The sequence below is a fragment of the Drosophila simulans genome, chromosome 2R (assembly GCF_016746395.2).
Source record: "Drosophila simulans strain w501 chromosome 2R, Prin_Dsim_3.1, whole genome shotgun sequence".
In the NCBI taxonomy this organism is placed as follows: Eukaryota; Metazoa; Arthropoda; class Insecta; order Diptera; family Drosophilidae; genus Drosophila; species Drosophila simulans.
The window spans coordinates 18,425,436-18,453,009 of NC_052521.2; the positions used below are offsets into that span (position 1 = coordinate 18,425,436).

General features: G+C 43.8%; 4 protein-coding genes across 6 annotated transcripts; 1 reads left to right on the top strand and 3 right to left on the bottom strand.

The window, feature by feature from the left end:
* Window positions 1-1,206: 1,206 nt before the first annotated feature.
* Window positions 1,207-26,426, top strand: LOC6735521 (GTP-binding protein RAD). Of its 3 annotated transcripts, XM_016168643.3 has the most exons (10): window positions 1,207-1,780; window positions 9,344-9,823; window positions 15,990-16,143; window positions 17,637-17,753; window positions 21,523-21,837; window positions 21,894-21,982; window positions 23,766-23,946; window positions 24,063-24,196; window positions 24,362-24,472; window positions 25,176-26,426. In XM_016168643.3, exons 2-10 carry the CDS (start codon window positions 9,611-9,613, stop codon window positions 25,320-25,322), a joined length of 1,461 nt encoding a protein of 486 aa, XP_016028861.1. In that variant the 5' UTR covers window positions 1,207-1,780; window positions 9,344-9,610; the 3' UTR covers window positions 25,323-26,426. The 3 variants fall into 3 exon arrangements, with proteins under 3 accessions (XP_016028861.1, XP_039147346.1, XP_016028862.1); XM_039291412.2 differs by lacking the exon at window positions 9,344-9,823; XM_016168644.3 differs by lacking the exon at window positions 24,362-24,472 and having other exon boundaries at window positions 1,208-1,780.
* LOC6735518 lies at window positions 10,139-11,617 on the bottom strand. Its single transcript, XM_002082418.4, has one exon. The coding sequence runs from the start codon at window positions 11,521-11,523 to the stop codon at window positions 10,426-10,428; it is 1,098 nt and encodes a 365-aa protein (XP_002082454.1). The 5' UTR covers window positions 11,524-11,617; the 3' UTR covers window positions 10,139-10,425.
* On the bottom strand, window positions 11,638-12,874 carry LOC6735519. The gene has a single exon (XM_002082419.4). It carries the CDS (start codon window positions 12,797-12,799, stop codon window positions 11,717-11,719), a length of 1,083 nt encoding a protein of 360 aa, XP_002082455.1. The 5' UTR covers window positions 12,800-12,874; the 3' UTR covers window positions 11,638-11,716.
* LOC6735522 lies at window positions 25,954-27,178 on the bottom strand. The gene is made up of 2 exons (XM_002082422.4): window positions 26,916-27,178; window positions 25,954-26,855 (listed from the first exon to the last, which is right to left on the bottom strand). Exons 1-2 carry the CDS (start codon window positions 26,928-26,930, stop codon window positions 26,526-26,528), a joined length of 345 nt encoding a protein of 114 aa, XP_002082458.1. The 5' UTR covers window positions 26,931-27,178; the 3' UTR covers window positions 25,954-26,525.
* Window positions 27,179-27,574: the final 396 nt, after the last annotated feature.

A 27,574-nucleotide genomic window follows, 5' to 3' on the forward strand; every position in this document is an offset into this window, starting at 1 on the left:
GGCTCCACAGTTCACTCAATCATCATAAAACTTGACATATTGTGACGTGCCGACAAAAAAAAAAAATTGTACCAAATTTTGGCCATATGCGATATGCGACGCTGATGGGATTTGTTTGCTTCGAGCGAGATTGTTTGCGGTCTGTGCGACAGTTTTGGCTGAAGATTAATTGCATTTCGTGTTGCAGCAGGTGCGTTTATTGTTGCTATCGCTATTTTTGGCACTTGCATTCGCTGCATTTGGCAAATGTGTTTGGTCATTTGGGTAATTGCAAATCGAGTCTAAAGTGCTCCATGTCACAAGTATTCGAAAGAGAAATGGTTGGAGTTTATTGACAGAAATGCAGGATGCACATAAAGAAAGCTTATATAAACAAGAACAATTAATTTACATATTTAAACAGTTTTTATAAGATAATAACATGAGTCATATAATATCTCCCTTGGTTTATGTAGTTTTTATTCAGCATTTAACGGCTATTTTCCCGTTTTTTTGTTTCACAGTCCATAAAAATATATGCATTTACATATAACGTTTATAGCATCGTGTGCTAATTACTTTTTTAATTTTTCTCAGCCAAAATGTAAATATATATTGGCAAATAAGCCGCGAGCATGAGCAATGGGTAAAACCCCATGTGCTCAACCAAAATCGAAACATTAATAAAACGCCAAATAATGCTCGTCACAAATTCTAAATATTGCTTGGCTGTCAGCGATTCGTATCATAAAAGAAGCTACGGAAAACACGAGCTATAAACATGGGAAAAACAAAACCGAGGCAGAATCAAAATCAGAATCAGAACCAAAACCAAAACAAAGGAACCAGCAGCAGAGAAAGGGTCAGAAAAAAAAGAATAGATTTAAACGTTGCAATCCCCAAAGCGCCTTGGCTGCTACACATTGCCACCCAATTGCCACCCGCTGGCCACCCACTTTTCACTACCTTTTCCCACCGCTTTTCCACCATCCTTGCGCTCCATTGATGGAACATTCAAAACAAAGTCAGCAGAGACAGCCGAAGATAAACAAAGCAAAGTCGTAAAGAAAAAATACAAACAATCCAAATGGGGAGCTAAGCGAAAGGGGGGTTGGGGGAGTGGCTGGGCAGAGCAATGCGCTCGGAAAAGCTAACGGTGACGTGGCAGAGCTTTTCCGTGACGTCACAGTTGAAAGCGCCGAACCAACGGGCACAGCGAACCAAACCGAACCGAAATCGCTTCAAACACTCGACGGCGCTCGCACGGATCGGATGTGAAAAGCGGTTGGAAAATCGCCCAGCGCCTCGCGTATCGTTTCGTTTTGAGTTGGAAAACCCGCGTTTGAAAATACCCCAACCACAACAACAATAACAACAACAACCCAAATAATCAAAACAATATAATATACTCGATATATATTTATGCAATGTGTGTGCCTGCGATTCGTACACAAGTTTTATGGTGGAAAATATTTGAAATCTGAAATATTTGAAAGAGAAAAATCGCATGTGCTTGTTTTTCGGTTTCGCATTCACTTCACAACTGAAATCTATCTAAAAATAACGGAAAACAAGGAAAAAGAAAGTGAACAAGTGCACAAAATTATCTCGCTATATATAAAGTGAGCCGCCATCACAATTTTCTTTTTATACCAATTATCGATCAAATACATAAGTAGTGCCACCAACATACATTTTCCGGATGGATTCTCCAGTTTGGTGACCGACCACAAACAAGGACGCTGGAATTAGAATTAGTATCCTGCAGGAATTGTCGAAGGTGTCAATAGTCGAAAAACAGGTTGGTTTTGATTAATTAAATTGCTTAATTGTAGTGTCGTGACCCAAATAGATAATTTACCACAAAAAAGTTGAGAACCTTTTGCCGAAAGTGTCGTGTGGCCGGGCACTTTTGGCTTTTCCGGCAGCGGTTCGATTTGTTTACTTAATACCCAACTCCATTTCCTTTTCCCGCTTCCTTTTTGGAGCAGGATAATCGGGAAAACCTTAACGAAAGAAAAAAACAAAAAAATCACTCATACGACGCGTTGCCCTGCACATTAAGTATTCAACGGCAAAAAGTCAGCAGCCTCCATCGGTTTATGTTCCTTCCCTTCGAAATGGTTTATTTGCGAGCGAATTCTTTGGGGTGCCATAAAGCATTGGCTCGTTGACGAGGGGGTCCTGCGGGAAATTGCCAAATAACAATCAATTCGGGCAGTGTAACAAAAGATAAATGGATTTCCGACTGCAAGCGGCAATGCAAGAGCCTATAACATAAATAAAATACAATTTAATCAGAAGTCATGGGTAGGCTGGCGGCATATTCCCGATAATCGAGCTGTAAAAACTCCGTTGGGACAGGAAAAGCCTTTAAATGTTGTTTAAATAAATTTACAGAAGAAAAGCCCCAAGGGAATGTGTAGAGAAAATAAAAACAATTTGTGGCTAAGTCACAGCGTAACTGTGAATGCAAATGGAAAACTTGATTGAAATGTTGTTGGCTAGTTAATGTTTTCATAATTACACTGCCATGTAATTAATTTTCATACTTTTCAAACGCTTTTGAACTTCGGTCACAGTAATTACATTTCCCTGGAATTATGTTGCATGTTTGTTTTTCATGCAAATATACTCGTGTGCTGTTTCATGTTTGTGCAGCTCATCATTTCGTTTTTTTTTTCATTTTAAGCCAAATGTCAATGCACTGTATACATATGTTTTCACATTTGTCTTGACAGACATTTTAGTTATAGCCACATAGACTGTGGCTTGGATCAGATAGTATTAAATTGCTGGTCACTCGCAATCAGCGAAAACAAGCGAAACTGAATGGAGCAAACAAAGAGCAGTTATTGCGGGCAATCATTAGTGATACAAATCGCCGCAGCAACTCCCCGGAGATCTGGAACCTAATCAGGACAGTCCATGACCACAATCCGCAATCGGAGGAGGGCGGGCAAAAAACAAATGTAGCTGCAGTGCGGCATTTTGATTTCAATTCACTGTTTTTCCAATGTGTGTGGGGCTCGATGCGATTGCTCCTGCTCCCGCTCCTGCTTCCGCTCCTCCTCGAGCTACTGCACCCACTGGCCCCAGGCCAATTAAAGCAAAGTGTCTGGCTCCATTGGCACGCGACTTCCTGGCCACGCCCCGGTGCAAAGGATCCGCATGGAATGGAGCCACAAGCACACCCGCATACGAATGAAAGTGGAGGCACGGACTGCTTTTATGGCAAATCAAATTAACAACTAATTCCATTAGAGTTTGAGCAGAGGACAGCCACCACTAATTGCAGTAGGTAGGCTGGCAGAGGACGCCCATCTGGTCATAGCCAAATTCGTGCGCTCTTGGCCAAAATGGATTGGCCAGATTGTCCCCTGGGCCACTTGGGGGGTAAAAATATTCCAAATTCAATTAAAAGCACTGCACTGACTACCACAACCATGGAGTTCAGCCACCAGAGATCCCAGGCACAAAGGTAAGTTCCTGAAAGCGTTTTTGGGCCTGCACCTGGCATCAGGGAGACATCAGTGGCAAAGGACCGTGCCTCTGCGGCTCTGGGACTGAATCCGGTTTTCGACCAGGTCGCGGCATTGTCCACCGCCTCCTGGCCATCCCGCTTATCCGGCTTTATAGCCCAACACCCCCCAGCACTTGGCCCCCAAAAATGTCGTCGCCCCTGTCATTGCTCTTTGGACTTTTTACGCCCGGAAAAGCTATGAACATGACAGCTTCGTGTTCCTATTGCTGCACTGGCGAGAAAAGGGTTGCCGTAAGTGGAAAATATAATCATTTATTTAACCGGCTACATGGCAAGAAATATTCCAGTAAGAAATGAGAGAAAAAAGGGGTTAGCCCTGAATTTTCAATCTTACCTTAAGTACAAGTGATACTAATTAATGGTGGCTTTTCAAGCAAGAGTATCTAGTGTGATCTTTTTAAAATATCTTTCTAGGGCTAACCCTTTTTTTTTGCCGTGCACAACTCCTGTTTTACTTCAGTAGAAAAACGTGACTGGTCCCAGTGTGCCAGTGACAATTGGGCAGCAAATTGGAGTAGGAGCCAAGTGGCTGCGATGTCAGTGAAGTGGGCCACATTTCCGCTGAATAACTCCTCGTCCTCAGCCAGACACAACTAACAAAAATATTTATGCACACACTTAAAATGCTTCCAGCGACCAAGAGCTAACAACCCAAACCCAAACCAAAACCGAGCCAAACAAACAAACAGCAGTTCAAATGCGAAATAAATTCCTGGCTGGCTTAACTTTTTATTCATTTTCCTATGTATTTCCCTGGCGGCAGCCACTTCCTCCATTCCACCCAGCTTACTTTGATGGACATGGAGAACACTTCCAGCAGGATCTGCCCTTCTCCCCTTTTTCCCCCCTTTCCTCGGCGAACATAATTGCAACTGTCTGGGTCAGCAGTGTCCATGGCATAAAGAGTTGGAAAATCAGATAGATGCTAAAAGAAGAAGGAGGCGCCATTGATTCCAGTCAAATAGTTTCGAATGGAATCACTGGAGTAGAAGAAAAATTCTGTGTCAGCCAAGAGGTTGGTTAATTTGGTCATGATCTGCGAAATTAGGAGAGATTAGCTAAATTCCAAAACCTTTTTGTTACTACACACGGTTTTATTATAGCCAAATATTTCTGGCTTTTCCCTCTCAATTATTCACTTACAAAGGCATTTTTCAGTTGGCTTAGCAGAGCTAACAAAAGAAATTCCTCGAATGGTCGTAATAAAATCGAACAAAGACCATGTGAAATCAAATGCTAACCAATTGGGGCGCCTCGGGGACACAAAAAAAAAGGAACATCGTAAACTTCCTCGTTTTATTTCCGGCGCCCAAATTGCCGCTCAACAGATGCCAAAGGACATTTGCCGATAGTTAATTATGACACACACTTCAAAGTGCCGCATTTATCCTGTCGCAAACTAAATGAAGTGAATTTTTGTGTAAACATCTGCGCCGGCGGCCAGACTCTTGGCTTGATTTGAATCTAAATTGAGAATAACAAGCCATGGTAAGACCCCCAATGAATGCCACTTGAAGTAAACAGCGGGCGGCAGCCAAAGGTGGAATAAACGGAATAAACACGTTCTGGCACAGTCAAGTATTTACACACACCAGACACACAACACACACACAACGCACACACACCCACACAACGCACACACACCCACATGTGTCATAATCACCGTGAAAGACGTCGAGTTTAAACCAAACAGACAGGGATTCGAGGAGCAGTGGCGGTGGAAATCTGGCGAAGAAGACGGCACATTAGGCGGCATAATCTGCCCTTGAGCTCCATTTTGCCCAACGATTTGGAAAATCTTTGTAGCAAAGTAAATTCCCGAGCAGATTTCGCTCATTCCCGCCAGCAATCCCTACTCCTCCTCATCGATTTATCGAACATTAAGCACGAAATCAAAGGGAACACTTGCGTGAAATAAACATAAACTAATGCCAAGCTGTTTGGAAAATCTTTGGTCAACTGAAAAGAAATAAAAGTCGACTGGCTGACGGAATTTCAACATGATTTCGAAATATTTCACTTGTTTTTTGCTCATTTTTAAATCATAAAAATTCTTCGCACGCTTAGTCCCCGCTGTCACATCCAAATGCTGGATAATTTATTTAATCATTCAAATTTGTTTTCATCCGAGGCGGAGAGCAGAAAGAGCAAATGAAATAGCTCGCTGCTAATAACATGCTGTCCCATTAGAGCTAAAACGACCAACGGCAACGTGGCGTATGCGCAATAAAAACTTTTTGTTTTTATTTAGCTCATTTGCGTTTGACAAGCTGCCAGCGAAAATGATAATAATGAGCTCTATATGCTCAAGCTTGGCCCAAGATCTCAGCCAGAAAGTGCTCCCACTGGCTTTGGATTAATGTCACCAATCAGCGGCCAGAAATAATAGGATGAACCCCTGTACCTGACCCCACCGCCGACCTTTGGGACAAGCAGCCGGCGCCCTGTGACCCATTGAAATTAATTTTGCAGCAACAGGTGCTGGCCATGAGCATAAACAAATACCCCTGTTGCGAGATGGGGCTCAAAGGGAAACATTAAACAAACGCTGCGAACATCCACTGACAACGACACGAGCTGCCCTGCCACACGGATAACAACATGGACACCGACTCGAACAAGGACGTGGATGTGGATGTGGATGTGGACGTGGACATGTTGAAGGAAGCCGCTGGCACGCCAAACAAACTCGCACACAAAGGAGGCGTGGCTCAAGGTCATTGCTGGACAAGATGAAATCGAGCGTTTCCTGGGGGAGAAAAATGTACGCATTAGTTGGCTAATAGGGAACTGCATTCACTACAAACTTTAATGTGCTTTAAAGGGAAAAATTTCAGATTAACATGGCATGTATCTCTTGATTCAGCACAAATAATCACATTAGCTGCACATCTATGTAATTTGTGGATTTAAAAAACATACTATGCACTTGGACATTTTAAATCAATTCGTTATCGACCGCAATCAGCTTTCATTTAAATCAAATTAGTTTGCAGTTTCAGCTAAATGCTTTTAATGGTTTCACCTTTGTTTTATTCAGATGGCATACCAACCTTGAACCACCTACTCTCCAGGCTAAAAAACAGAACCTCCCATTCAGGCCATATACGCCTTATCTGTTGACACTTTATCGGGGATTTTATTTTTTTTGTTTTGTTTTTTGTAGGGTTTATATTGGTAGGCCGAAGCAACCATTTTTTGGGCTTATTCCGATGATAGCCCAGGTTGCATGGAACCAAACACAGCTGTCATCATTTGGGTGGCCTGATTAGCCGGGCGCACAAAATACTGAAGCGAAAATATTCATGTTAATAACTAGCAAACGGGCCAACCGATAAGAGTGGGAGAGCAAATTTTGGCCACATCATATCGGGCCATAAAGGCAAATGACCACCAACCGCACCACTAATATGGCCCGAAAATGCTGGCCTCAGTCTGTGAGCATAAAAATGAAAATTAATAGCGAAATCCCTGGCGAAGATTTAAAGGCGAGTCCTGGCATGGTGACACCATACTCCTACTCTTCCTACGGCCAATTAGAAGGACTCACACACACGCAATCCTGTTGTTAGCCAGAAATGCCAGCGGCATCAATTGAATGCAAACAAGGCTAGCAGCCAGCCTTCCAGTTCCATTTGCTGACAAAGGACTCGGCGAAGATGAAGACGAGGAGGAGTACGACGACTTCATTGCCATGTGGCCTGGAGTTTCATGCACGACTGGATGGGTCAGCAGCTGAAATCATCATCGGTGTGCCCATTTCGCTTTCCCTTTTCGTGTGTCCTGGTAATGCATCGCTGGATTCTCGGTTTAGGTGGCAAATCAAGCGTAAAGTCGCACAGAAACTGTTCGCAACCCTGTCAAAATGCTGGGGTGGTTTTGGCCGCTTTCTAGCTGCTTTTGGCCAAGGTATACATAAAAAAACGCTTTAATATGATGTAAAATGCGCTTTCACTTACACGTTACATACACTTTTAGTTTCTTGGGAATTCCGATGAAGGTACATTCACATTTGAGCATTTTTAAGGCCATAATTTTCAGCTACCTTTTTCTCTCAGTGTCACTGACTCTTTATCTCAAGCTGTTCTCGCATATGCTTTTCAAGTTTTTGTATTTATTCTGCTCCCTTTTTCCCCCCCGAGTCCTTTGCATTATTTACTTGCCAGGGACTTGGCCCGAATCCTTATTCTCTTCTAAGCGCGAAAAAAGGGTGGCTCGTTTTTTAATTATTTATGTTTTAATCATTCGCACAAGTTGATTACCGAGCAGCAGGACCTTAAAGTCCTCGAATGAACGCGGCCAAAACTGCAAGTTCATCAAGTTCGCTACAATGTGCGAAAAGTGTCCTGGATGCACTTAAGTGCAAGTGCGGATGAAAAGATAGCGAAAGCGTAATTCGATTTGTGGAATGGAGGAGAATGGAGGAGGACAGCCGGGCCAAATGGAATAGGATGCCCCGGGTCGAGTGGCTAATGATGCATGTCTAAGGAGCGAACAGGATGCCTAAATGGATTACAAATATGTTTTGATTGGCCCGCCGGCTGCCTCCGCAACCTCATCCTCATCCGCATCCCCAGCCGCCACTCCAAAGCCCATCTCATCGGTCGGTGGAAAATTCAATTTGAGTTTCCCTGCCTTTGGGCTAGTTGAGAAATGGATTTAATTTCGCCTCGGGAAATCTGCCCTTGCAAATGGCAATTAGTGTCTATTAGAATTCGCAGTCTGCAGTTTACGTTTCTCATTTAAGTTGGGCGAACTCTTTAAAGAGCATTTTCCACACCGTGCCACTCGAAACTTTCCACATTTTCCGGCAATTTATTTACATTTCAATTGTGAAATGCCTTTTTTTTATAGGAAACCATACGAAAGAGTTCGACATGTGGATGATGTGATGCAAGGGTTAGCAACTGTAGCCAATATGAAGAGTTTATTTTTGGACCGTGGGGATTACGTGATAAACGGACAAGATCAAGTGAAGCCAAACAACGATTTGTTATGAAATCAATGGAAAGAAATCTTGGGAAAATTCTGGGAATCATTCATCAAGAGGTTTAGCAATAAATGTATTCTATACAAAATGGAAAGTAAGCTATGGCTTAGAAACAAATATTTGGCATAAGAAAAGGCTCTATAAAGTAGGATTCAAATGATATGGTACAAAGTAATTGTTTTGAAAGGTAGGAAATGAAATGAAAACTTTGACATAACCCGGTATCAATCAACCAATCAGAATGGATAAACCCAATCGCTTGCATAACCAACGCACATAACAGTCATCTAAGCCTTTATATAACTCCGATGGAAACCACAATTCCCAAAGGCTTTGGCCCCTTCGTATAAATTTCAAATTTGTTTGTAGCAATTTGTCGTTTTTGGGGTGTCCACTGAAAATGCGAATGGGCTTTGGCCAACTACCGAAGCTGACCCAGTTTTCAAGAGACGCGTGAGGCACGTTTAAAAATAAATCGAATGGGGAACGGGGGACTGGGGCAGATTGCGGGGGGATTGGAAAAACAAACAGAGGAATTTTATGTTTAATGGCTGCGGGGCGAAATGAAAAATCACACAGCAAATTATGTTGCATGTTGTTACACACAGCATCTTGTAGAACGCAGATGAAATTCGCTTTTCGTAGCTCACTTTTGCTTTTCGAAAATATATACACACAGTATTTCTTTGGGTTATTTCTGTGCAACTTGGTCACGTCACGACATCACGAAGCAAATATTCGAGAAAAAGTGTAATTTTATGATTTGAAATGAAAATTCATTTAAATGTTTTGTGCATTCGTTTCATTTGCTTGTCACGGTTTATTTGCAGAGTGCACCACAAACAAACTAAAGTCACACACCATCCCAAACTCAGATTATGAATTATGCAACCAAGCATCCACAGCAGCAAAATAGAGCAACTAGAGCCACAGCACGAACTGCTTAATGCACACAAGTAGCAAACCCTAGCAACTTGACCGAACTCGTTACGGAAAATTGCCGGCGAAGACCACAGACCACCGGACCACCGGACACACCGGACACCAACGCAAATTTCCCAGGAGTTGGCCCAAACGAGACCGAGACTCAATTCACCATGGTGGACGACATCTCGCCGATGCATCATCGGATGCAGAAGAAGACGCGCAGCGCCTCCATTTGTGCCACCGGCGCCAGCATCGAGACGGTCATCCATGGAATGCCCGGCGCCTCCGGCAGTGCCACGCCCGAGGGCGGTACTCCCGGCTACCGGCGACGCCGGCCGGCAACGCGCTCCCAGAGCGCCCGCATCACCTCCGGCGCCAGATCGGTGAGTACGCGGCGTATACGTAATGCGCTTGGAACGCATCCAAGCGGTACAGATTTAGCATTAGCATTTGCATCTGCCCGTCACGCTGGCAAAAGTTGCTTATTTATTTTTAGCTTTCGATAAATGCACGTTTTTTACTATAAATACATTGTCTTTTAGCCCACTTGGTAGTCACGCACATGCAGATTGCCATTTCAACAATATTATAATGTGTTTTTTAATTTCCAAAGGACCAGTGGCGCAAATATAATTGATTGAGTTTATGTAATGGTACTTAGAGCACATGTGTTCGATTAATAATAATGAAACACTGAATTGAATATTTATAAATTAATTTATTATATTTGCTTGTTAGCTTTGCAGATTACAGATTATAATGTTCAATCGCGAATCACATTGTTAATTTTAAAGCCAACTTGAAAGAACTTCAGTGGTTTTACCTGACAACAAATTTTGAAGTGTCTCACTTGATTGAAGTGAAAACTTTAGCTCAGTTTTAATTGATGTACTTTGAGTATCGAGTGTGCTCAGCTGAAAGTATCTTTGAAGTTCACTTGGTAAGCAACTCCCATTTGCGTGCCACAAATATTCAAGGTGCCGGGCTAACTGGGCATAACTACATTTCCGCAGACATTTCCGAGAAACGGAGAATCACCTGCATTTGGCCCGATTAATTGATGGCCGCATTGGTTGGTGTTGTCGTGTCTACATTCGGGGGAAATGCTGAGGACGCACATCAGCTGATCCGTTAGGGTGCGTTCATGTCGCTGGTGGGATACGGAAACGGCTTCTTCCCCGACAGAAGCCTCCCGACTGAGGCTCCTGGTCGTCCTCGGGCTGCCAGTGGACATTTTCCGCTCCACCGAGCCGCTTTCCCGCTTCGCAGTCTGTGCCTCGTTCTGGGCCATTCTCTCGAACCGCCTGGCACACCGCTTCTTCTTGGCATGGCTGAGATATGCGTCGGACTGATCCTTGATCTTTTGATGGTGCTCGTACGGCGGACAACTCGGTGGCGGCCGCATGCACTTGCAGAAGCTTATGTTGTGCAGAAAGTACTCGGCGAAGTCCTCGTTGGGCTCCAACAGCTTCATGTAGCACTCCATGCGGTTCAGATCCAAGGGATCCAACAGACGCGCCGCGCAATCCAGCTGGAGGTGTGCACTGTAGAAGTAGGCGAACAGCTCCTCCACCAGGTCGATGAAGAACTGGATGGGCTTGTGGAAGGCATCGCCCAGGATGAAGGGGCTCTCCTCGTGCTTATTCAACTTGGCACATTCGCGCCGAAATACCAGCACATACGGACGCAGACTTTGGATGGCCCAGCACTGGTTCTTGTTGGAACTGGCTATCACCTGGTAGTGGATGTAGAACTTGTTGATGATCGCATCGTCCGATTCGATCTCATAGATCTGCGGACACGTGCAGCCCGTGTCCAGCTGCATGGTGATCTTGTAGCGCTGGATCAGATGGTGCAGCGTTTCTGCCGCGATCCTCTGGAGCTCCAGCTCCTTCTTATAGCTGTCGAAGTAACTCCGGTACTTCTCCTCGATCGCCAGCAGAATTTTGATCACCGTCTTTTCCACAGCATCGGAACTTTTCAGATTACCGATCGCAAAATTGGCCATGCTCGCGGTCACCGTGGCTCTGGACATGAAGCTCTGGCTCACCATCATTTGGTACAGCCGATCGCGCATTTCCATTTTCGGTTGTGTGTGTTTTAAGTGTATTCCCCTGCAAAACAAGGAAAACTTCTGACGAATGACACTTAAGTCGACGATGAAGGATACCCCTAGCCCAGATGAATCCAAACCAACTGGGGAACTCAGTAGACAATTTATTAAAATCTATACACCTCATATAAAATAAACGTAACTGCTTACAAAATTTAAAAACTTATGATACATCCATATTGAGAAATTGTGGGTTCCGCGACCATCTGATTACTGAATCCTTAACAGTTAGCTCGTGTCGGTCGTCGGGAAAAGGAATATGGTAATTTTCCTTAGTAATACTTATTATAGACCTCTCACTGCGACGTTGGTGTTTAGAGATGGATTTCTTCAGTTCCCTTTCGTTGTCCAGCTCTGTTTCCATACCGGTGCTTATGCCAGACATCTCGCTGGGACGTTGGAGTCTAACTATGGACTTCTTTCGATCCAGTAAGTTGTTCTCGGTCTCGGCCATTTTCTCGCACCGCCTGGCACACCGCTTCTTCTTGGCCTGATTAACAAAGGTGGCGTTAAAGTCCTCTTTCACCTGCGGATACTCGTGGGCGGGACACCGGCGCGGCATCCTCAGGCACTTGCAGAAGCTCATGTTGTACTTGAAGTAATCCGCGAAGTCCTCATTGGGTTCCAATAGCTTCTGGTAGTACTCGATACTGTTCAGGTCCAAGGGATCCAGCATGTGGGCAGCGCAGTCGAACTGCACGTGACCACTGTAGAAGTAGGCGAAGAGCTCCTCCACCAAGTCGATGAAGAACTTGATTGGCTTGTGGAAGGCGTCACCCATGATGAAGGGACTATCCTCGCTCAGATCCAACTTGGCGCACTCTCGACGAAACAGGAGTATATAGGGGCGCATGTTGTGGATGACCCAACCCTGGTTATTGTTGGAACAGGCTATCACCTGGTAGTAGATGTAGTATTTGTTGATGATCGCATCATCCGATTCGATCTCATAGATCTGCGGACACGTGCAGCTCGTGTCCACCTTCGTGTTGATTCTGTAGCGCTGGGTCAGCTGGTTCAAGGTCAGTGCCGCCATCCTCTGCAGTTCCAGTTCCTTCTTGAGGTCCTCAAAGTAACTGCAGAACATCTCCTCGATGGCCACCAGGATCTTGGTCACCGAGCTCTCCAAGCCTTCGGTACAATCCAGATTCAGGATCGCAAACTCGGCATCACTCTCGGTGACCGTGACGTGCGACATGACGCTCTGTTGGGGTTTCAACTGCTGGAGCCGAGCGGTCGTTTCCATGATTAACTAGTGTATAGTATATACCTCCTTCTAATAACGACGAACCCGTGCGACTTACAATCGAAAATTTGAACTGAACCTTGAGTGAAAAAGAAAGGCCTATTTTAGGAAGCGGGATTTATTTGAATTTTTCATCACCGCAACTGAAATAATACAGAAAAACTGAAGTCGCTGACGTTTCCAATTCAATTGATTCCGTCACCCAGCCGTCCGAGGAGCCTTGAATTCGGAACACTTGCAGTGCGGCGTGTGAATTGAGTTATATCGTGGCGAAATTCAATTTCATCGGACTGATGGTTGTCTCGCACAAAAGACTTTCGCCACGTGGCGGCATACGCTGCGTATGAGTTCTCCTGGCTGGGTTGGAGCTGGGTGGTTAGCTTCCAGTTCGCAGCTTCTGGTGCTGAATATCCCTCGCTGGTGAATCCCCCTTTTCTGCTTCTGCTCGCGACATTATTAGTAAGCAAACGAGGCAACAAAAAGCAGCCATACAACCATGCATCGTGCTAAAAATGTCGTTCTCATCGCCTGAGATGCGCCTCGAGCTGGTAATTTATATAGAAAAAGTTTCCAAGACACACACACACACACACACATGGTTTCCCACTTTTTGGGGCGGCATGTTCTCGCTGGGCGTGGCCGTAATGAGTTCGCAGCTAAGCAAGTGAGAAGTAAGTGCTTGGCGCTACCGACTATTGAATACCTGGTTTCCAAAAATCGTTGCCTACATTTTGGCGTATGATTGCACATATACAATATATCCTTTTTAGAGGAGATAGCTTGCAAATTTGGTTAAAAATCTATATGCTTAAACTAGTGAGTACTACAAAAAACTTACTGTTTTGCCAAACAAGTTAGTAAAGGGTATTAAAGTCATGAGGAAGGAGTGCTGAAACGACTTTTGTTATAAGGAAGCGGGGAGTAAGGATACAATCGGCAAGCAGCAAGGAAGTAAACTTGGAGTGCTCACTGCCTTGATGTCCCAATGTCGATAAGTCGCTAGCACTTTTCATCTGCAGACGCAAAAGTTTAATGAGAAGATGCCACAACAGCAACGAACTCGATGAAGTCGCATTGTAAAGCTATTTTCGTTTTGCACGGCATTCTGTGGGCCAAAGTCAGATATATTCCATGCAAATACTAGACAAAAACCAACAAATAGCCAAAACAGACAAATAAGACAGCCACGAATGGGAAAATATTTTGCGACTTTCGACACAAAAGTTCATCGGGGGCAAGGAAATTGCAGTCTTGTGTGCAATCAAAACTTTAAGCAGTGGCAGAATAAATTTGCAAGAAGAATTTAGGATGTATGTACATTTTACAATAAAAATAGTGATATACCTCGCAAGATATCACTAAATTTAAAGACCAACCAACCTTTCAGATAGAAATAACTCATCTGTTTTATTAATTTTAAAGTCAAATAGGGAAATGTGAAATTAATTTCGAATTTTAATTTAATCCCCCGTCGCCCGACGATTTCGAGCCCCGTAAAACGGAGCGCATTAAGAAAATAAATTATCTGCGCTGCCCCAGAGGACTAATTGGGGATTAAGCGGGTACAAATTGAAGACACCGCCGCAGGACATGCCGCGGAGCACCGCATGGTCAATGAACTGGGAAGCCAGGAAGCAATTAATTTCTGAAGCGAGAAGCATCGACCATCTGACCAGCCGACCACTGCATCCGCACGGATCAGATGTGGGTGTCCGTCCGTCCGTATGGTCGTAATATTTGATTAAGCCGGCAAAGTAGACCATGCAAACATTTGGCCAAGAAAGAAGAGCAATTACTGGTCAGGAGAGCCCATGAAATGCCAGGATAAATGCGCACATACGTATACAGTCCGGTTCGTTGTTATATGTCTAAACTCGTATATGTGTGTGTGTGCGCCATAAAAAGCGCAAAAGAGCGGCCACTAAATAAACAAGGAACGTTTACACTGACAGCTCGCCTAATGGCCGCCCCACCCCCCTGGCCGCACTTCCTGCGGATTTGGCGGCTTTGCCGGTCCCTCCAACTGACCAGAAACTCAACGTGGCCCAAATCCCTGGCCACTTGACAGCCGACGCCACGTAGCAAGCGCTTCCGGCGTGCCGTTTTCCAGCGATGAGGAAACCTTGTGCGGGAACAGTGGCGGAATCAGCGTGGCTTTCAGGGGATTAAGATTCCTGATCAGCAGCAAATTCAGGCCAAAAACCTTTACGGTCATAACTCAATCAAACATATAGCAGATTTTTTGAAGCAAACTGGTTTCATTTAAAGATGTTAAATGTAGATCCAACTGAAATTCACTTAACGTGAAATCTTAATTTTAAACATTTTTTAATTTAATTAAGAAATCGTAACAAAGGCTTAAAGCCATAAATTGAGTACCTATAGGCATGTATAACACACTCCTCGCAATGCCAAGCCCATTAATTAGAATCAAGGACATAAGCGGCACAACTTAATAACTTCGAAATGCCAACTAATTGGTCCCCAACACCCAAATCATATTGTTCGCCCTCGCCCCTGCTTTTTTTTTTTGGTTTTTTTGGGCCAAGGAAAACGGAAGTGGCTAACAAAGTTGGACGTTTTGCATGCGGCTATGGCCATAGCTATAAATATATATCGCCCTCACACTGGACCAAAGAAACTGAACAAGAAGCTTACATTGCCGGAACAGGCCACGCCCCGTCGTCAGCAGGCAGGCAGGATGGCTTCCAATGGAGCACCGCAGAGCCGAGGCGGCTTGACAGGCACTTGAACGTGGCATGAAGGATTTGGAACAGGGACACGTCCTCCTGCTCCAACCTACCCGCCAATGCCTGAGCAGGAAACTTTTGCGGCGGGCGAAACAAGCATTGGCGCTGATTGCATTTGGAGTGGCCAAGGCGTTTAACCTTGACATTTAGGGGGATATCCCTTCAAAGAGGATCGCGGAGGAGCCCTTCTAGCGAGGACCAGGGCCAGGACAAGCCGATAAATTATGCCATTGACGGTGGCCAAGTGAGATGGTGGGCGTCCGTTTCGCCAAAGGACAAACAAATGCAATTTGATTTGTTTGAGAAATGCAATTTAATTTCTCAGTCAATCGGCAAGGGCAGTCCATAAATCACAGCGATTGCCTTGGGCCGCCTTTGATAGATAGCTATACATAGTTGCCTGCTCTAAAGACACTCCTCCTCCTCCTCCCCACTTGCAGGTCCGGCAGAAGACCAAGGCGCAGCAGCAGCAGCAGCAACAGCAGCACACGCTCCAGGAGACCCGGAGCTACTGCACCAGTGAGCCCCGGCTCAGCGAGACGGAGACGCCTCCGCAGCGCCGCAAGCTATCGCAGCGGAGGCCACAGACGCACGGTGAGTAAATTACGCCCGGAGATGAGCAGCTACAATTGCGGTGAATTAAATAGTTATCAAGTGGATGCCAAAGAAAGTAAATGCAGTCGATGCCAAGCTGGTAAAGTATAATATTGAAGTTCATAGGATTACCTGGGAACTTTGTAGATAAGCAGATTAGTTGGTTCACTGAAAAGTAGTAGTAGTACAAAACTAAACTCAGAAAGATTTAAAAAGTTTGATACTTATGCTCCTTTAGCACTTTTTCGTTCTCTTAAATTAAATTGTTGTCTTGAAAGCAAGAAAGAAATCACTTGAAAGTGCAGTCTGTTTTCTACTTAGGATATTCAAGCTACCATTATCTCTTAAAACTAAGCAGTTGCTTGTTAGCTTGAATTTGAAACTAAAATGTATCACTCTATTTTCCCAAGCTTTTAAACCACTTCCATTAGTAGCAGCACAGCTCACTAGAATTTCGACCGCACTTGTACATAAGTTAGTTAAAGTTGTGGCTTTTAATGGCCGGATGGAGCCATCAAAGCGGCGAAACAACGGCAACAAATTAGCCAAGTGCTGAGCCTGATCTTTTATGCGGCATAAACTAAGCTCTCAGCCAAATTGCTCGCAGCACGAGAGCGGCGGCGATGTAAAGTTGACCATTAAGTCCTGGTGTGCCAAAAGGAGCATGGGACATCCTGCCGGAGTGCAGGACTTTAAGGCGAGGTGTTGAAGCTGAAACAGCATATGGTTGTTTCATCCGTCCCTTTGTTAAGTACCTTCCACTAATGTTGATTCAATTAACGTGGGCGTTCGATGATGAACTTAACCATTGACCCAGTTTACCCGGGCAGCGAGTGAGCTACGTGTGTGGCACTTCTCACTGTCAACTCGACATGGGGAAACGGAAACCATTAAAGCTGTCCAAATGTCAGCCAGCTGGAGCAGGGAAAACTGAATCAATAATGCAGCACGTTTAACCGAAGGGTTTCTCGCATATTTATCTACGCTCGGGTTTTTGCGTGCCAATGTTTATTCATATATTCCAATTGTTGTTATACCGGTTACTCGTAAAAGGGGTATGCTAGACTCGGTGAAGAATATGTAATGCAGCTTTTCCGACCATGTTAACTATATATATTCTTGATCAGGATCAATAACCGATTGCATATGGCCCAATCAATTTTTTCACTTTATTATATAACAAACAGGTATTTGATAGTCGAGAACTTCGAATAAAGCGTTCTCTTGTTTTTTTACTCAGCAGTTTTGACAGAAATCATAATAAATGTGCTAAAAAAATAGCATAAATATAAGAGAGATTAAGCTTTAAATAATATTTTTTAATAAACTCGATTAAAAATGCATTTATCATCATCATAAGAATCAAGTTTCATGTATTATGTGAGTTATCAGCTTGGCTGTCTGTTTAAAGCATCTGTAAATTATTCAAACTAGGCAGGTGAGCCTAATGGTTGAACCTAATCCCTAATGCAATCCACATTAATCTCTTTCAGCACACAGAAAATCGAACGCCTTCCTGGACGTGCCCACCATGAACATGCATCACCTGCGCGTCAACGACGACGACGAGGATGTGGACAGATTGCGCACTTTCAGCGCCTCCAAGGGAGGTGAGTTGGTTCGAGTGGCGCAACAAAGACCACTGAGGAGCATTTATTAATTTCGAAATTGAAAGTCAACAAAGCCCGAGGGCCAGATGACTGGGATTACACATCTTAACAATGCGGCCATGGGTTTCGGGGGGCAGCAGGGAGCTGGGATCCTGGGACCTGGGATCACGCACATCATCTTGGGGACACACGATACACCAGACGGCATAAAATTATAGTTTCGTTCCGGGGCACGCAGCGCAGCAATCCTTATTGAAATCTTAAAAGGCTGTTACCCGAAGATGTTAAGGAGATATCAGTGGCACTAAATGCCACTCCGCATAGAATATGAATACCCAGCCCAAAAAACACAGATATGCACACATATGCACACACACTCACATAGTCCTGCGAACTTTTGCCATTACATATGTGTGCGTTTTTTTCCTCCCTATATATTCTACATTTGTGTCACGTTATTGTTACACATACGCACTGTGTGCCATCGCAACCCACTTACAGTGCGTCTCAAAACTGTAAGGCACTTGGTTGAAAGTTTGAAGATGCTATCTCGTTGAGAAAGTTTGCAACAATTTCAAGTGTCTTAAATTCAATTAAGATCGATTAGCAAGCTAAACTGCTTGGCTCAGGTGAATTGCGGATTACTAGCGCATTAAAGTGTCTGTGAGTTCAGTGAATCTATGCAATAACTGATTGATTAAGCCCGAAGAAACAATTCAGGCTTTGACTAACAATTGCTCCTTTTGCAAGAGTGATTTCAAAATCCTTTTACTTCTCTGTGTGGTCCTATAGATAGGTGATGAGCATTATAGTTGCTATCTTAACCCGCTCCCGCAAGGGTTTTGCATCCATAAATGCACGTCAGACTTAAAGTACGTGTTTAAGCTGAATACGGAATAGGGAGAAAGGAGAACGAAGTACGGAGTACGGAACACTTGAGCAGACATGACAGGAAGCAGACGACAAGCCTGCGTACTAACAGCACACGAGGTGTCATAACTTAGTCATGAAGGAGAAGCCGGAACCATTTGACAGACGCAGAATAAGTAGATATATATGTAGATATATGGGATGGGGATAGTTGCGAATAGATGTGCATAAAAAACACATGTTTTAAAGTTATTCCAGATGGCAGGTTTGTCAGCTAAACTCCTGTAATCCCGCTTTACCCATTTTATTCTGACATTCAACTACGTTTTAAGAAGTATTTTTTCCCTTGCATATCTTGATATGCACATCCTTTTTTTTTTTAAATTCATGCTACATCAAAGGGTATTAAAACTTCACCCCCAGTCGCTTGTTAAATTCTTCTTACTGCGGCTGAGCAGCGTCCCCAAATGCAGTGCATATTAAAATTCAATGAAGTGTCTGTGTTTGCTCAACTAAATTGCTTTCAAATACAAGTGGAAAGCCTTGTAGTTGGTTGTTTGGGGCCAGGAGGTGGCAGCTTTGCTTTGCGGTTACTTCTTGCCAGGAGTCATGTGCGTTCATTTAATTAATTTTAATTCGCTCAAGATGTTTGCCAGATCGTGTGGGTTTACTCATCCCGACAAAAAAGGGAACTGTGGCCATCCATCAACTATGCACGTTTACGGTCGGCACGAGTGGGAAATTTAAAATGAGCCGCCGGAAAACTGACAGGCCGACATACGAATCGAATATGTTTGGAGTGGGTGGATGGCTGGGATGGAATGGCTGGCTGGTTTGGGTGGTGTGTGATTAATTGAAATGCCCAGTGCCGAGTGTCAGTCATCGATGGCAGCCACTAAAGAGGCCTGAATGAATTTTCCATACAAATACATCTCCGACAATTGTCCTGTGGGCCAGGATCGAACTGTAATTGAATGAAGTGGAGCGAGTGGTGATATTTGCATTGCTGCCTGATTTTTTCCAGCAATTGGCTATGGGCAGTTTTGGCCAATTGCGAAACATTCGACTGTTGTGTACAGTAGTGGGTGTATTTTCGCATAAACAAAAAACGCCGCTGACCTTGAAGTCGGTTAATCATATCTCAAAAGTGGCAGCATATGCGAAATCTCGTGCCACACTCGCCCCACTGTAAATCAATCAGCAAATAAAATGTTCGATTTATCTTCTCAAACAGTTATGCCCCCCGAGCAAACAAACAGATGAGTATGCTCCGTGGAAAATGAAAAGTGCTGAACCAACATCAAAGACAAGTGAAACGAAAACGTTTGTTTGAGGAATGGCCAGCGGATAATCAGGAAAAAGCGGCTGCAATTACTCCAGAGATTAGTCAGTTTCAATTATAGCCAATGGCTAAGAATAACTATGAACATTGCACACACATGTAGCAATATGATGTGAGAAATTTCACGAAACTAAATCGCAATTTTAATGGCCGCCCGTTTGCACCTATTCCAAATGAATTGTTTCCCACACGCGCAGCCGCCTCGCAATCCCCGATGGCCCAGAAAAAAAGAGAGAAATTGGTAATATGGCCACCCAAAATGGTTTTATGGCTTTCCAATGATGACGGCCCATGCCTGTGCACCAAAAAAAAAAATGAAATAAAAGAGGGGGAACCCTGCCCCCCATGTGTGCTCGAATATAAATGTTTAGAACGCCTTTTGGCAATTAAATCAATTTGCACAATTAATGACCGCAGATGAGGAGCCAGCCAAATGCCAACGAATACTGAAAAGTCTGCGATGTACATCCACACACAGACGCGTAGATTTCGCTAAATGCAATAAGGCTGGCAATAAATCTATTTATGACATTTCAAACGTACACAGCATTCAGAACAAATCGTACAGTGTCGGACATGTATATATGCATTCGATTACAGACACATTTATCGGCCTGAGGGATTACAAATGACAATGGCCGCGACTTGAGCTCAAAGGCTCTTGACTCGTCATCTTCGTTGGGTAATACCTTCTTCGGTCGGTCATTATCCCAATGTGGGGCAGCTGGGGCTGGGATGGAAGGGTAACATCCGAACAGATGTGCGGATTATATCCAGATATAGTCGGCCTTTGTTCGGTCAATCTACTTGTTATGCCCTCGGCTGTGTTATTAAATTATGTGTGCGGTTTGGCACGAATATCGAACTGCATTCAATAAATGTATCTGAATAATTTGATTTCACATATCTTTCTTTGTTTACTATCAATAAATTGAAAACATAATCCATGTGACTAGCCAAAAATCTACTTAAATTCATAGGCACATTGTGCGATTTCCGGAACAAGGCAATGGGTTAAAATAACCATTACGCCTTGTCCCACATCATTTTCGATGTCTTTTTAATTGTTTTATTTTTGTTTAAGAGCACATTAAATGCTGCCATTAATATTCATTGTATATGCAGATTATATTGTAAACATTTGGCATTTATATGGTGCAAAAATGCAGGAAACATCGCTTAAATTTTTGACCGCAAAATGAGTTTTTCTAACTGCTGGCAGGAAAAACCAGACAGACAGGTCAGCGGGAGGGGGGCGGGGTAGGAAAAGTGGAGGTGGACTGTTTTGGCACAGATGAGACACAAAAGGCAGATTAACTATTGTTGATGTTGCCCTTGCGGCAGGAAGCTGTAATTTCTGCCGCGGCTACGTGGCGTATGCGCAACGAGTCGCGAAGTCAGCGCACGTTGCACATACGCCGCGTATGACAGGTAGACTAACAAAAGTTTCCCTCGTGCACTGGGAATGCGAAATAGGTGACGTGTTTTTCTCCCTTTTTTTTGTTAGCAGACTCACCGAGTTTTTGACAACTCTCCACTGTTTTCCGTTCGCTACAGGTATCATCAATCGAGGTGACTCCTTCCGTCGCCGGCGCTCGAGGAGCAACAGCCTGGCTCCATCCAGTCCCATGCACACACGCAACGGCGTGGGTGGACTGGGGGGCGTGGCCGGGGGCGGAAGCAGCCTGGGACTGGGTTGTGGCTACAATGGCGGCAGCAGCAGCAACGGATTCGGAAATGCCAATGCCCAGGAGAATCACCAGCCGGTGGAATTCTATCGCGTCGAAATGCTGGGATCCGCGGGAGTGGGCAAACAGGCTCTGCTTTCGCAGTTCCGCACCTCGGACTGCATCAATGCCTACGATGGACCTGGTTAGTGGGAATGATGCATTTGCCATAATTCAACTGAAACATTAAACCTTTTGCAGAATGCGACGATGCCGAGCAGAACGTCTCAATCATCTTGAATGGCACCGAATCGGAACTGAAGTTCCTCACTGGAAATCCAGAGAGCAAGGTAAATCATTTGTCAAGTTCCCTCAGCTTTCCTATTTGTGTTTGTAATTGCCGTTGAATATTTCACCATTAACTGGCCAGACAAATGAGCTTGTGTGTCCTGGCAGCCTGACTGCCTGGCTAGCAGGATATGCCCTGGGGAGCAGGGAGTGATTTGCCAACTGTGCGGGCATGTATTGCACAAAGTGAATTAATTACAGATGCAAAATGAGTTGCTGAAATGCGAGACCTGCAAAATAACAAAGGGGGAATGCTGGGAAACCCCGAGAAAAACTATGAAAACTTTTGCAGAAAGCTGCGAAATGCGGTTAATTATGCCGAAATGCACGGAATGCTGGAGGCTGCCTTGAAATTTAAGGAATTCATTTAAAATCCTGCCAGACGGGCGCCGCCGCCTGCAACCAAAGCAATTTGCAAACGTTGGCACAACAAAATATGGGTAAATGGGGGGAAAAAAGGGAGCGCCCAGGGGAGGGGAAAGTCAAATATAAGTACAGCGATTTGAGCCACTGTGCAATCGAAATGCCAAATTGCTGGACGATTGCCAAATGGCCAACGGGCCGTTTGCCGCCGCCGCCTTTGAGGGTGGCAAACAATACAAATGAACACGATAATGATAATTGTAATCGCCGATGGACGATTCCGTTGATGGTGATGACGACTCGGCCGCTCGACGAGGACAAACAAAAGGAAATGGCAACAATTTATCCATTCGGCAGTGCGACACTAGAGTCAGCGAATTAAAGCCAAGGCGCTCGTGCATGGTGAGCCGAAAAAATGGTGGAAAAGCAAATAATAAATTGCTTAAGGTCTGACCTTAAGCCGCCGCCAATCCCGAGCACCTTGACGCCCGGCGCCAAGTGCCAAATTTACAAATGGCGGATGAGGATGTGCCACGGTATCGGAAGCCAGCACCCTGGGCTGGAGTTGAACCTGCCGACGTCACCGCAGACAAAGTGTATTTGGCCAAAGGTTGGACAGCTGAAATTCCTTGGGAAAGCGAAGGAAGGACTCACATTTTTGGGCAATTACTTTTGCCAAGAAGTTCCGAGTTGCCCATGCGAGTGAATATATAACTTTGAATCGTGATATATCTTTACCAATTGAGTTTAAAGAAATACTTGAGCAAGATGTCTAGTACTTTGCAATAAAAAGTAACAAGATATTTGCAATTCCTGTTCTTAAACTCCACTAACCATAAATATTATTAATTCAATAGACCATTTTCAGTAATTAAAATTTGGCTAAAATGCATTTGGAAATAAAAGAGAATTCCAACATGTCACTGTATCGCAACACCGCGAAATGCTAATGAATAAACGCATTCGCACCTTTAAGAGAGCGGAAACTCGAAGGACCTGGGCGATAGAGCCGTCTGGTAATGTATGGGCCAGATAAATGAACATCATTAAAAGTCTGGCCGAGTCGGAAAGTTTCTTCCTTCGCTCGCCACGTTATTGCGATGCCAAGTGGCCATAATTTTAATTTTTACGAGCATAAAATGCAAAAGTACCGGCTAACAAAAAGAAGCCGGCAAGGCGCTGGGTGCGGAAAATGTAGGCTACGTTGGCTTGGGTTGTATGGATGCTCGACTTTTCGCACAACGCCTGCACTTGACGGTGCGCAGTTAAGAACTTTTAATTTCGCCTCCACTGGGTTGCAATAAAACAGGGCATTAAATACTTTCGGCAGTCACGAAAGCCTGATGCCCGGAATGTTGTAAACTTGTTGAGTTCCGTGTTTCAATTGGCCCGTTGGCTTTTGCTGTTTTGTGTGCCTTCCAGGACGAACTGGAGCAGGCGGATGCCTTTCTGGTGGTCTACTCCTGCATTGACAAGGAGTCCTTCACGCGGGCCAAGCAGATACTATCGCGGCTGCAGGACATGGACCTGCTGCGCCATCGACCCACCATCCTGGTGGCCAACAAAATTGATTTGGCCCGCTCACGCGCCGTTTCCGCCCAGGGTGAGTATTGCAATTAGCCACTACCGACAAGTCGTTGCATTCATTTGCATCGTCAATTAAGTGGCGTGACCTGACCGAATCCGTATCCTCCACCATTCCACCATTCTGCTCCGTAGATGGCAAATGCGTGGCCTGCACGTTCGGAGCCAAGTTTATCGAGGTCTCCGTGGGCATCAATCACAACTGTGACGAGCTACTGGCCGGCACGCTCACCCAGATTCGACTCAAGAAGGACCAGGTGCAGTTGCAGGTATGTCCAAGATCCCAGAGAAACCCCCCAACAAAAAAAAGAAGAGAAAACCCCTAGGTCTAGCTCTAGCTCTCTATAGCTCTAGTTTGCTGGTTAGCTAGTTGTACTCCCATCTATCTCTGTTTTTGGTGTCTTGTAATCAATGTACATCGATCGCTTTCGCAGCTAAATCCGAAAAAATCAAAAGATAAAGATAAAAACAAATTTAAAGAAAACACAAACATAGAGACTGTAGAAACTGATAACTGTCTGACTGATCTTAAAGCCGACGACGGGGTAAGTAAAACTAAATGTACCCCCGACTAAAAATCCATTTAAAACCACCTGCTATCCGGACTGAATCTAATCGATGTTTAGTGTGTTCTTCAAACCCCAACCCGTAATCGAAACAAGCATGATTCTATAGATAGAAGTTATATACCCTGTATACCCTACTTGGTGTCTAAAATATAATGATGACCAAAAGAACACATTGTAAATCTTATAAAACCTCAAATTACTTTTGGAGACTTCCAAAAGTATCTTATAGATACTTTTTCTGTGAAATCCAATAATATCCGAGCCAAAACTCCCTGTTTATGCGTTGTTGATTGTATTCATATTATATAAGCGCCCTGAACTTTCGCCAAAAGAACTTCTGCCTGTTTGCCAACAAGAAGAAAATGTGTCAAGTGTCCCAGAGTAGAGAAACTATTCCAAGCACACTGCCAAAAGTGTTTTGTTTGTTTGTTGTTTATTATCCTGTGCCCACTCCCAGAATCCGCACAAAGAACATGAAAAATGCAAACTTCAATTGGCGCCCCAAAAATGGAATAACCACCACACTGCAGGGCCATAAAAATGCAGTTGAATTGAGAGCCAAATGTAAATAAAGCCCGTAAGATCCCCCGCCCACCCAAGTGAAGCATTTGTTCCTTTTTTTTGGCGAATACATGGAGTTGAGTAAATGTGATTTATCTAATATTTTGGCCCGTTTCAGGGACCGAGGGACGCCAATTCGCCGGCGCACTGGTACAAAAGCCGCAGCGTGATGCTGGCCAGCATGAAGGCCCGCCAGATGCTCACCTGGATCCTGGGCAAGGAGGACTCCAAGTTCAAGCACTGCGAGAATCTGCAGGTGCTCTAAAAGGGCAAATCGATCCAATCTATAGGTCTATATATATATATATATATGTACTTAGCGGCTAAGTGTGTTGATATGTGAATATGTGTATAGCCGGCGGGAGCGGGCCGAAAGCTTTATCTCTAAGTGCTCCAGATGGGCTCATCCAATATGTAAACAGGTTTCGAGATTTCGAAGCTCTCCAATTCGCCTGTAAACGGCCATTTGCAGCCAGCTATTTGTAGTGTCTAACGTAAGCCTGATAATCAAAAATTAAATCAAATTTAATGTAAAACATAGGGACGTACATATGTGTGTGCAACGCTTGCAGCGACTATGCGTATGAGCAACTTAATGGAACCAAGCGAAAGGAGCAAAACCAAATATTCTAACTAAGCCTAACTAAGCTAAACTAAACTAAACCAAACAGAACAGAGAACAACACTACTTATGTACTTAACTAGCAACTTTAGTAACTTTTCTAAGCCAGGAGCAAGGGGTGTGGGGGGTTTGAATATTTTTCATAAGCTGGCTAGCGACTTAGCTGTTTACAAGCAGAGTAAAGGTGTGCAAAATGTTCCCAGCAAACAAGATAGTTATATATACTATATATGTAACCGAAGAGTAACGATTTTCATATAAGATTTATATAGGGTATGTGTTAAAGTCGGATTGCAGCACCTTGTTATTTTCGTTTTCAGCAGCTTAGGGAAGTCTTACAGGGATTTAGCTAGCTGCGTAGACAGATTTAAAAAAATAAATACATAAAAAAAAGAAATAGCCCTCGATGAGTGTCCATCGTATATATATATATTTATATTGTAGCGTTAGCAGTCAATATTCTTTGTGTCTTCCTTAGTCAAATATGTATGTGTGTGTCGGTGTGTTTATATTAGGAATCCTTCCAAGAAATAGTGCAATGCAAGGAATTCGCGTGTCCTCCACAAAAGCCTTCAAGTAAATGTGCTCAAAGTGGAAACATGAAAAGTAACTACAATAATATACTTAACTCTAATGGGAACTACATAGATCGGTGTGTACATATGCTTAATCACGTGTGTATATTTGCAAGGCGCATAGGCTCAACCAAATGAAACAATAAAATATTTAAATGTTTAACAATATAAATTAGCTCTATATTACTTCTTAACAGGCTAGGTTTGTATAAAAGATATCAATGGCATATGACTTAATTTATATAGATGATAATAAGACTAAAGTGTTTAGCTAGCCAAACTGCTGCTGCGGATTCTTCACCTTCACCACCTGAGATCGGTAACGGAATAGTGGCCGGAAAACATTGATCTCGGCCAGCTCCATGTCATCGGCCGCCTCCTCATAGGCCAACTCCTCCAGAGCTCTTCGTAATCTGCTCAGAGTGCGCTCGTATCTGTATAGATTTCTGAGGGTTTCACTGCTTGAAGAGATCTCCGGATCAGCATCCCCTTCACTGGCATCACTTAGTTGTTGAATCTGTTCCGCTGATGTGAAACGATCTTGGGGATAACCGAGCACGAGCTCAATAACCGCAAAACAGGCAATAAATTGGAAGATAATCTATTATATGGATAGATAAATTAGAAACAAATACTTTAAAAAGTTGATAACTTTACATACCTTGTTGCAACGCATTTTGATGGTAAGTTTATTAGATTTTAAGTAGTGATATGAAATCGACTTGTTCTTTGCTGAGCTGCTGGTTGTTGAGTGTGGTTCAACTTGGCTAATTCCCACATTTTATAGAATTGGCAACGTTTTTTTGCCCGCCGTTATTAGCACCTGCAATTGTTCTTGTTTCCCGCCTTGATTTTCGCACTGGAGGCGCAGGAAATTAGCGTATAAGTGTGGAAAAATCCAGAGCATTTTCCGCTCTCAGTTGAGTCTGATTGAAAAGCCAGGTCATGTGCACGCGGTCTGTTGTATTTTCCCCTGCTAGTAGTCTGTTGTCAACAAGCGGAAATTAAACAATGAGTAATTTATATTTGTTCATTCGGTCGCGTGTCAAAAGAAATAATTAGCCAGTGATCTCAGGAAATGCGATTCCGAGATCAAGTGTCAACCTCTAATTTCTAAAGTAAACCTATAGCCAAATCTATGGCTGTAGGTGGATCATAATCGTTACCTAAACGTGTGGCTTACATATGTAAAGATTCAAAACAAATATTCATACAAAAACAAGCAGAACGGATCTCTTCAAATAATCATTTTTTAAATGCAATTTTCAAATATAACTGCAGCTTAGAAAATTAAACCAAAAATACCGTTCTGGAAACATA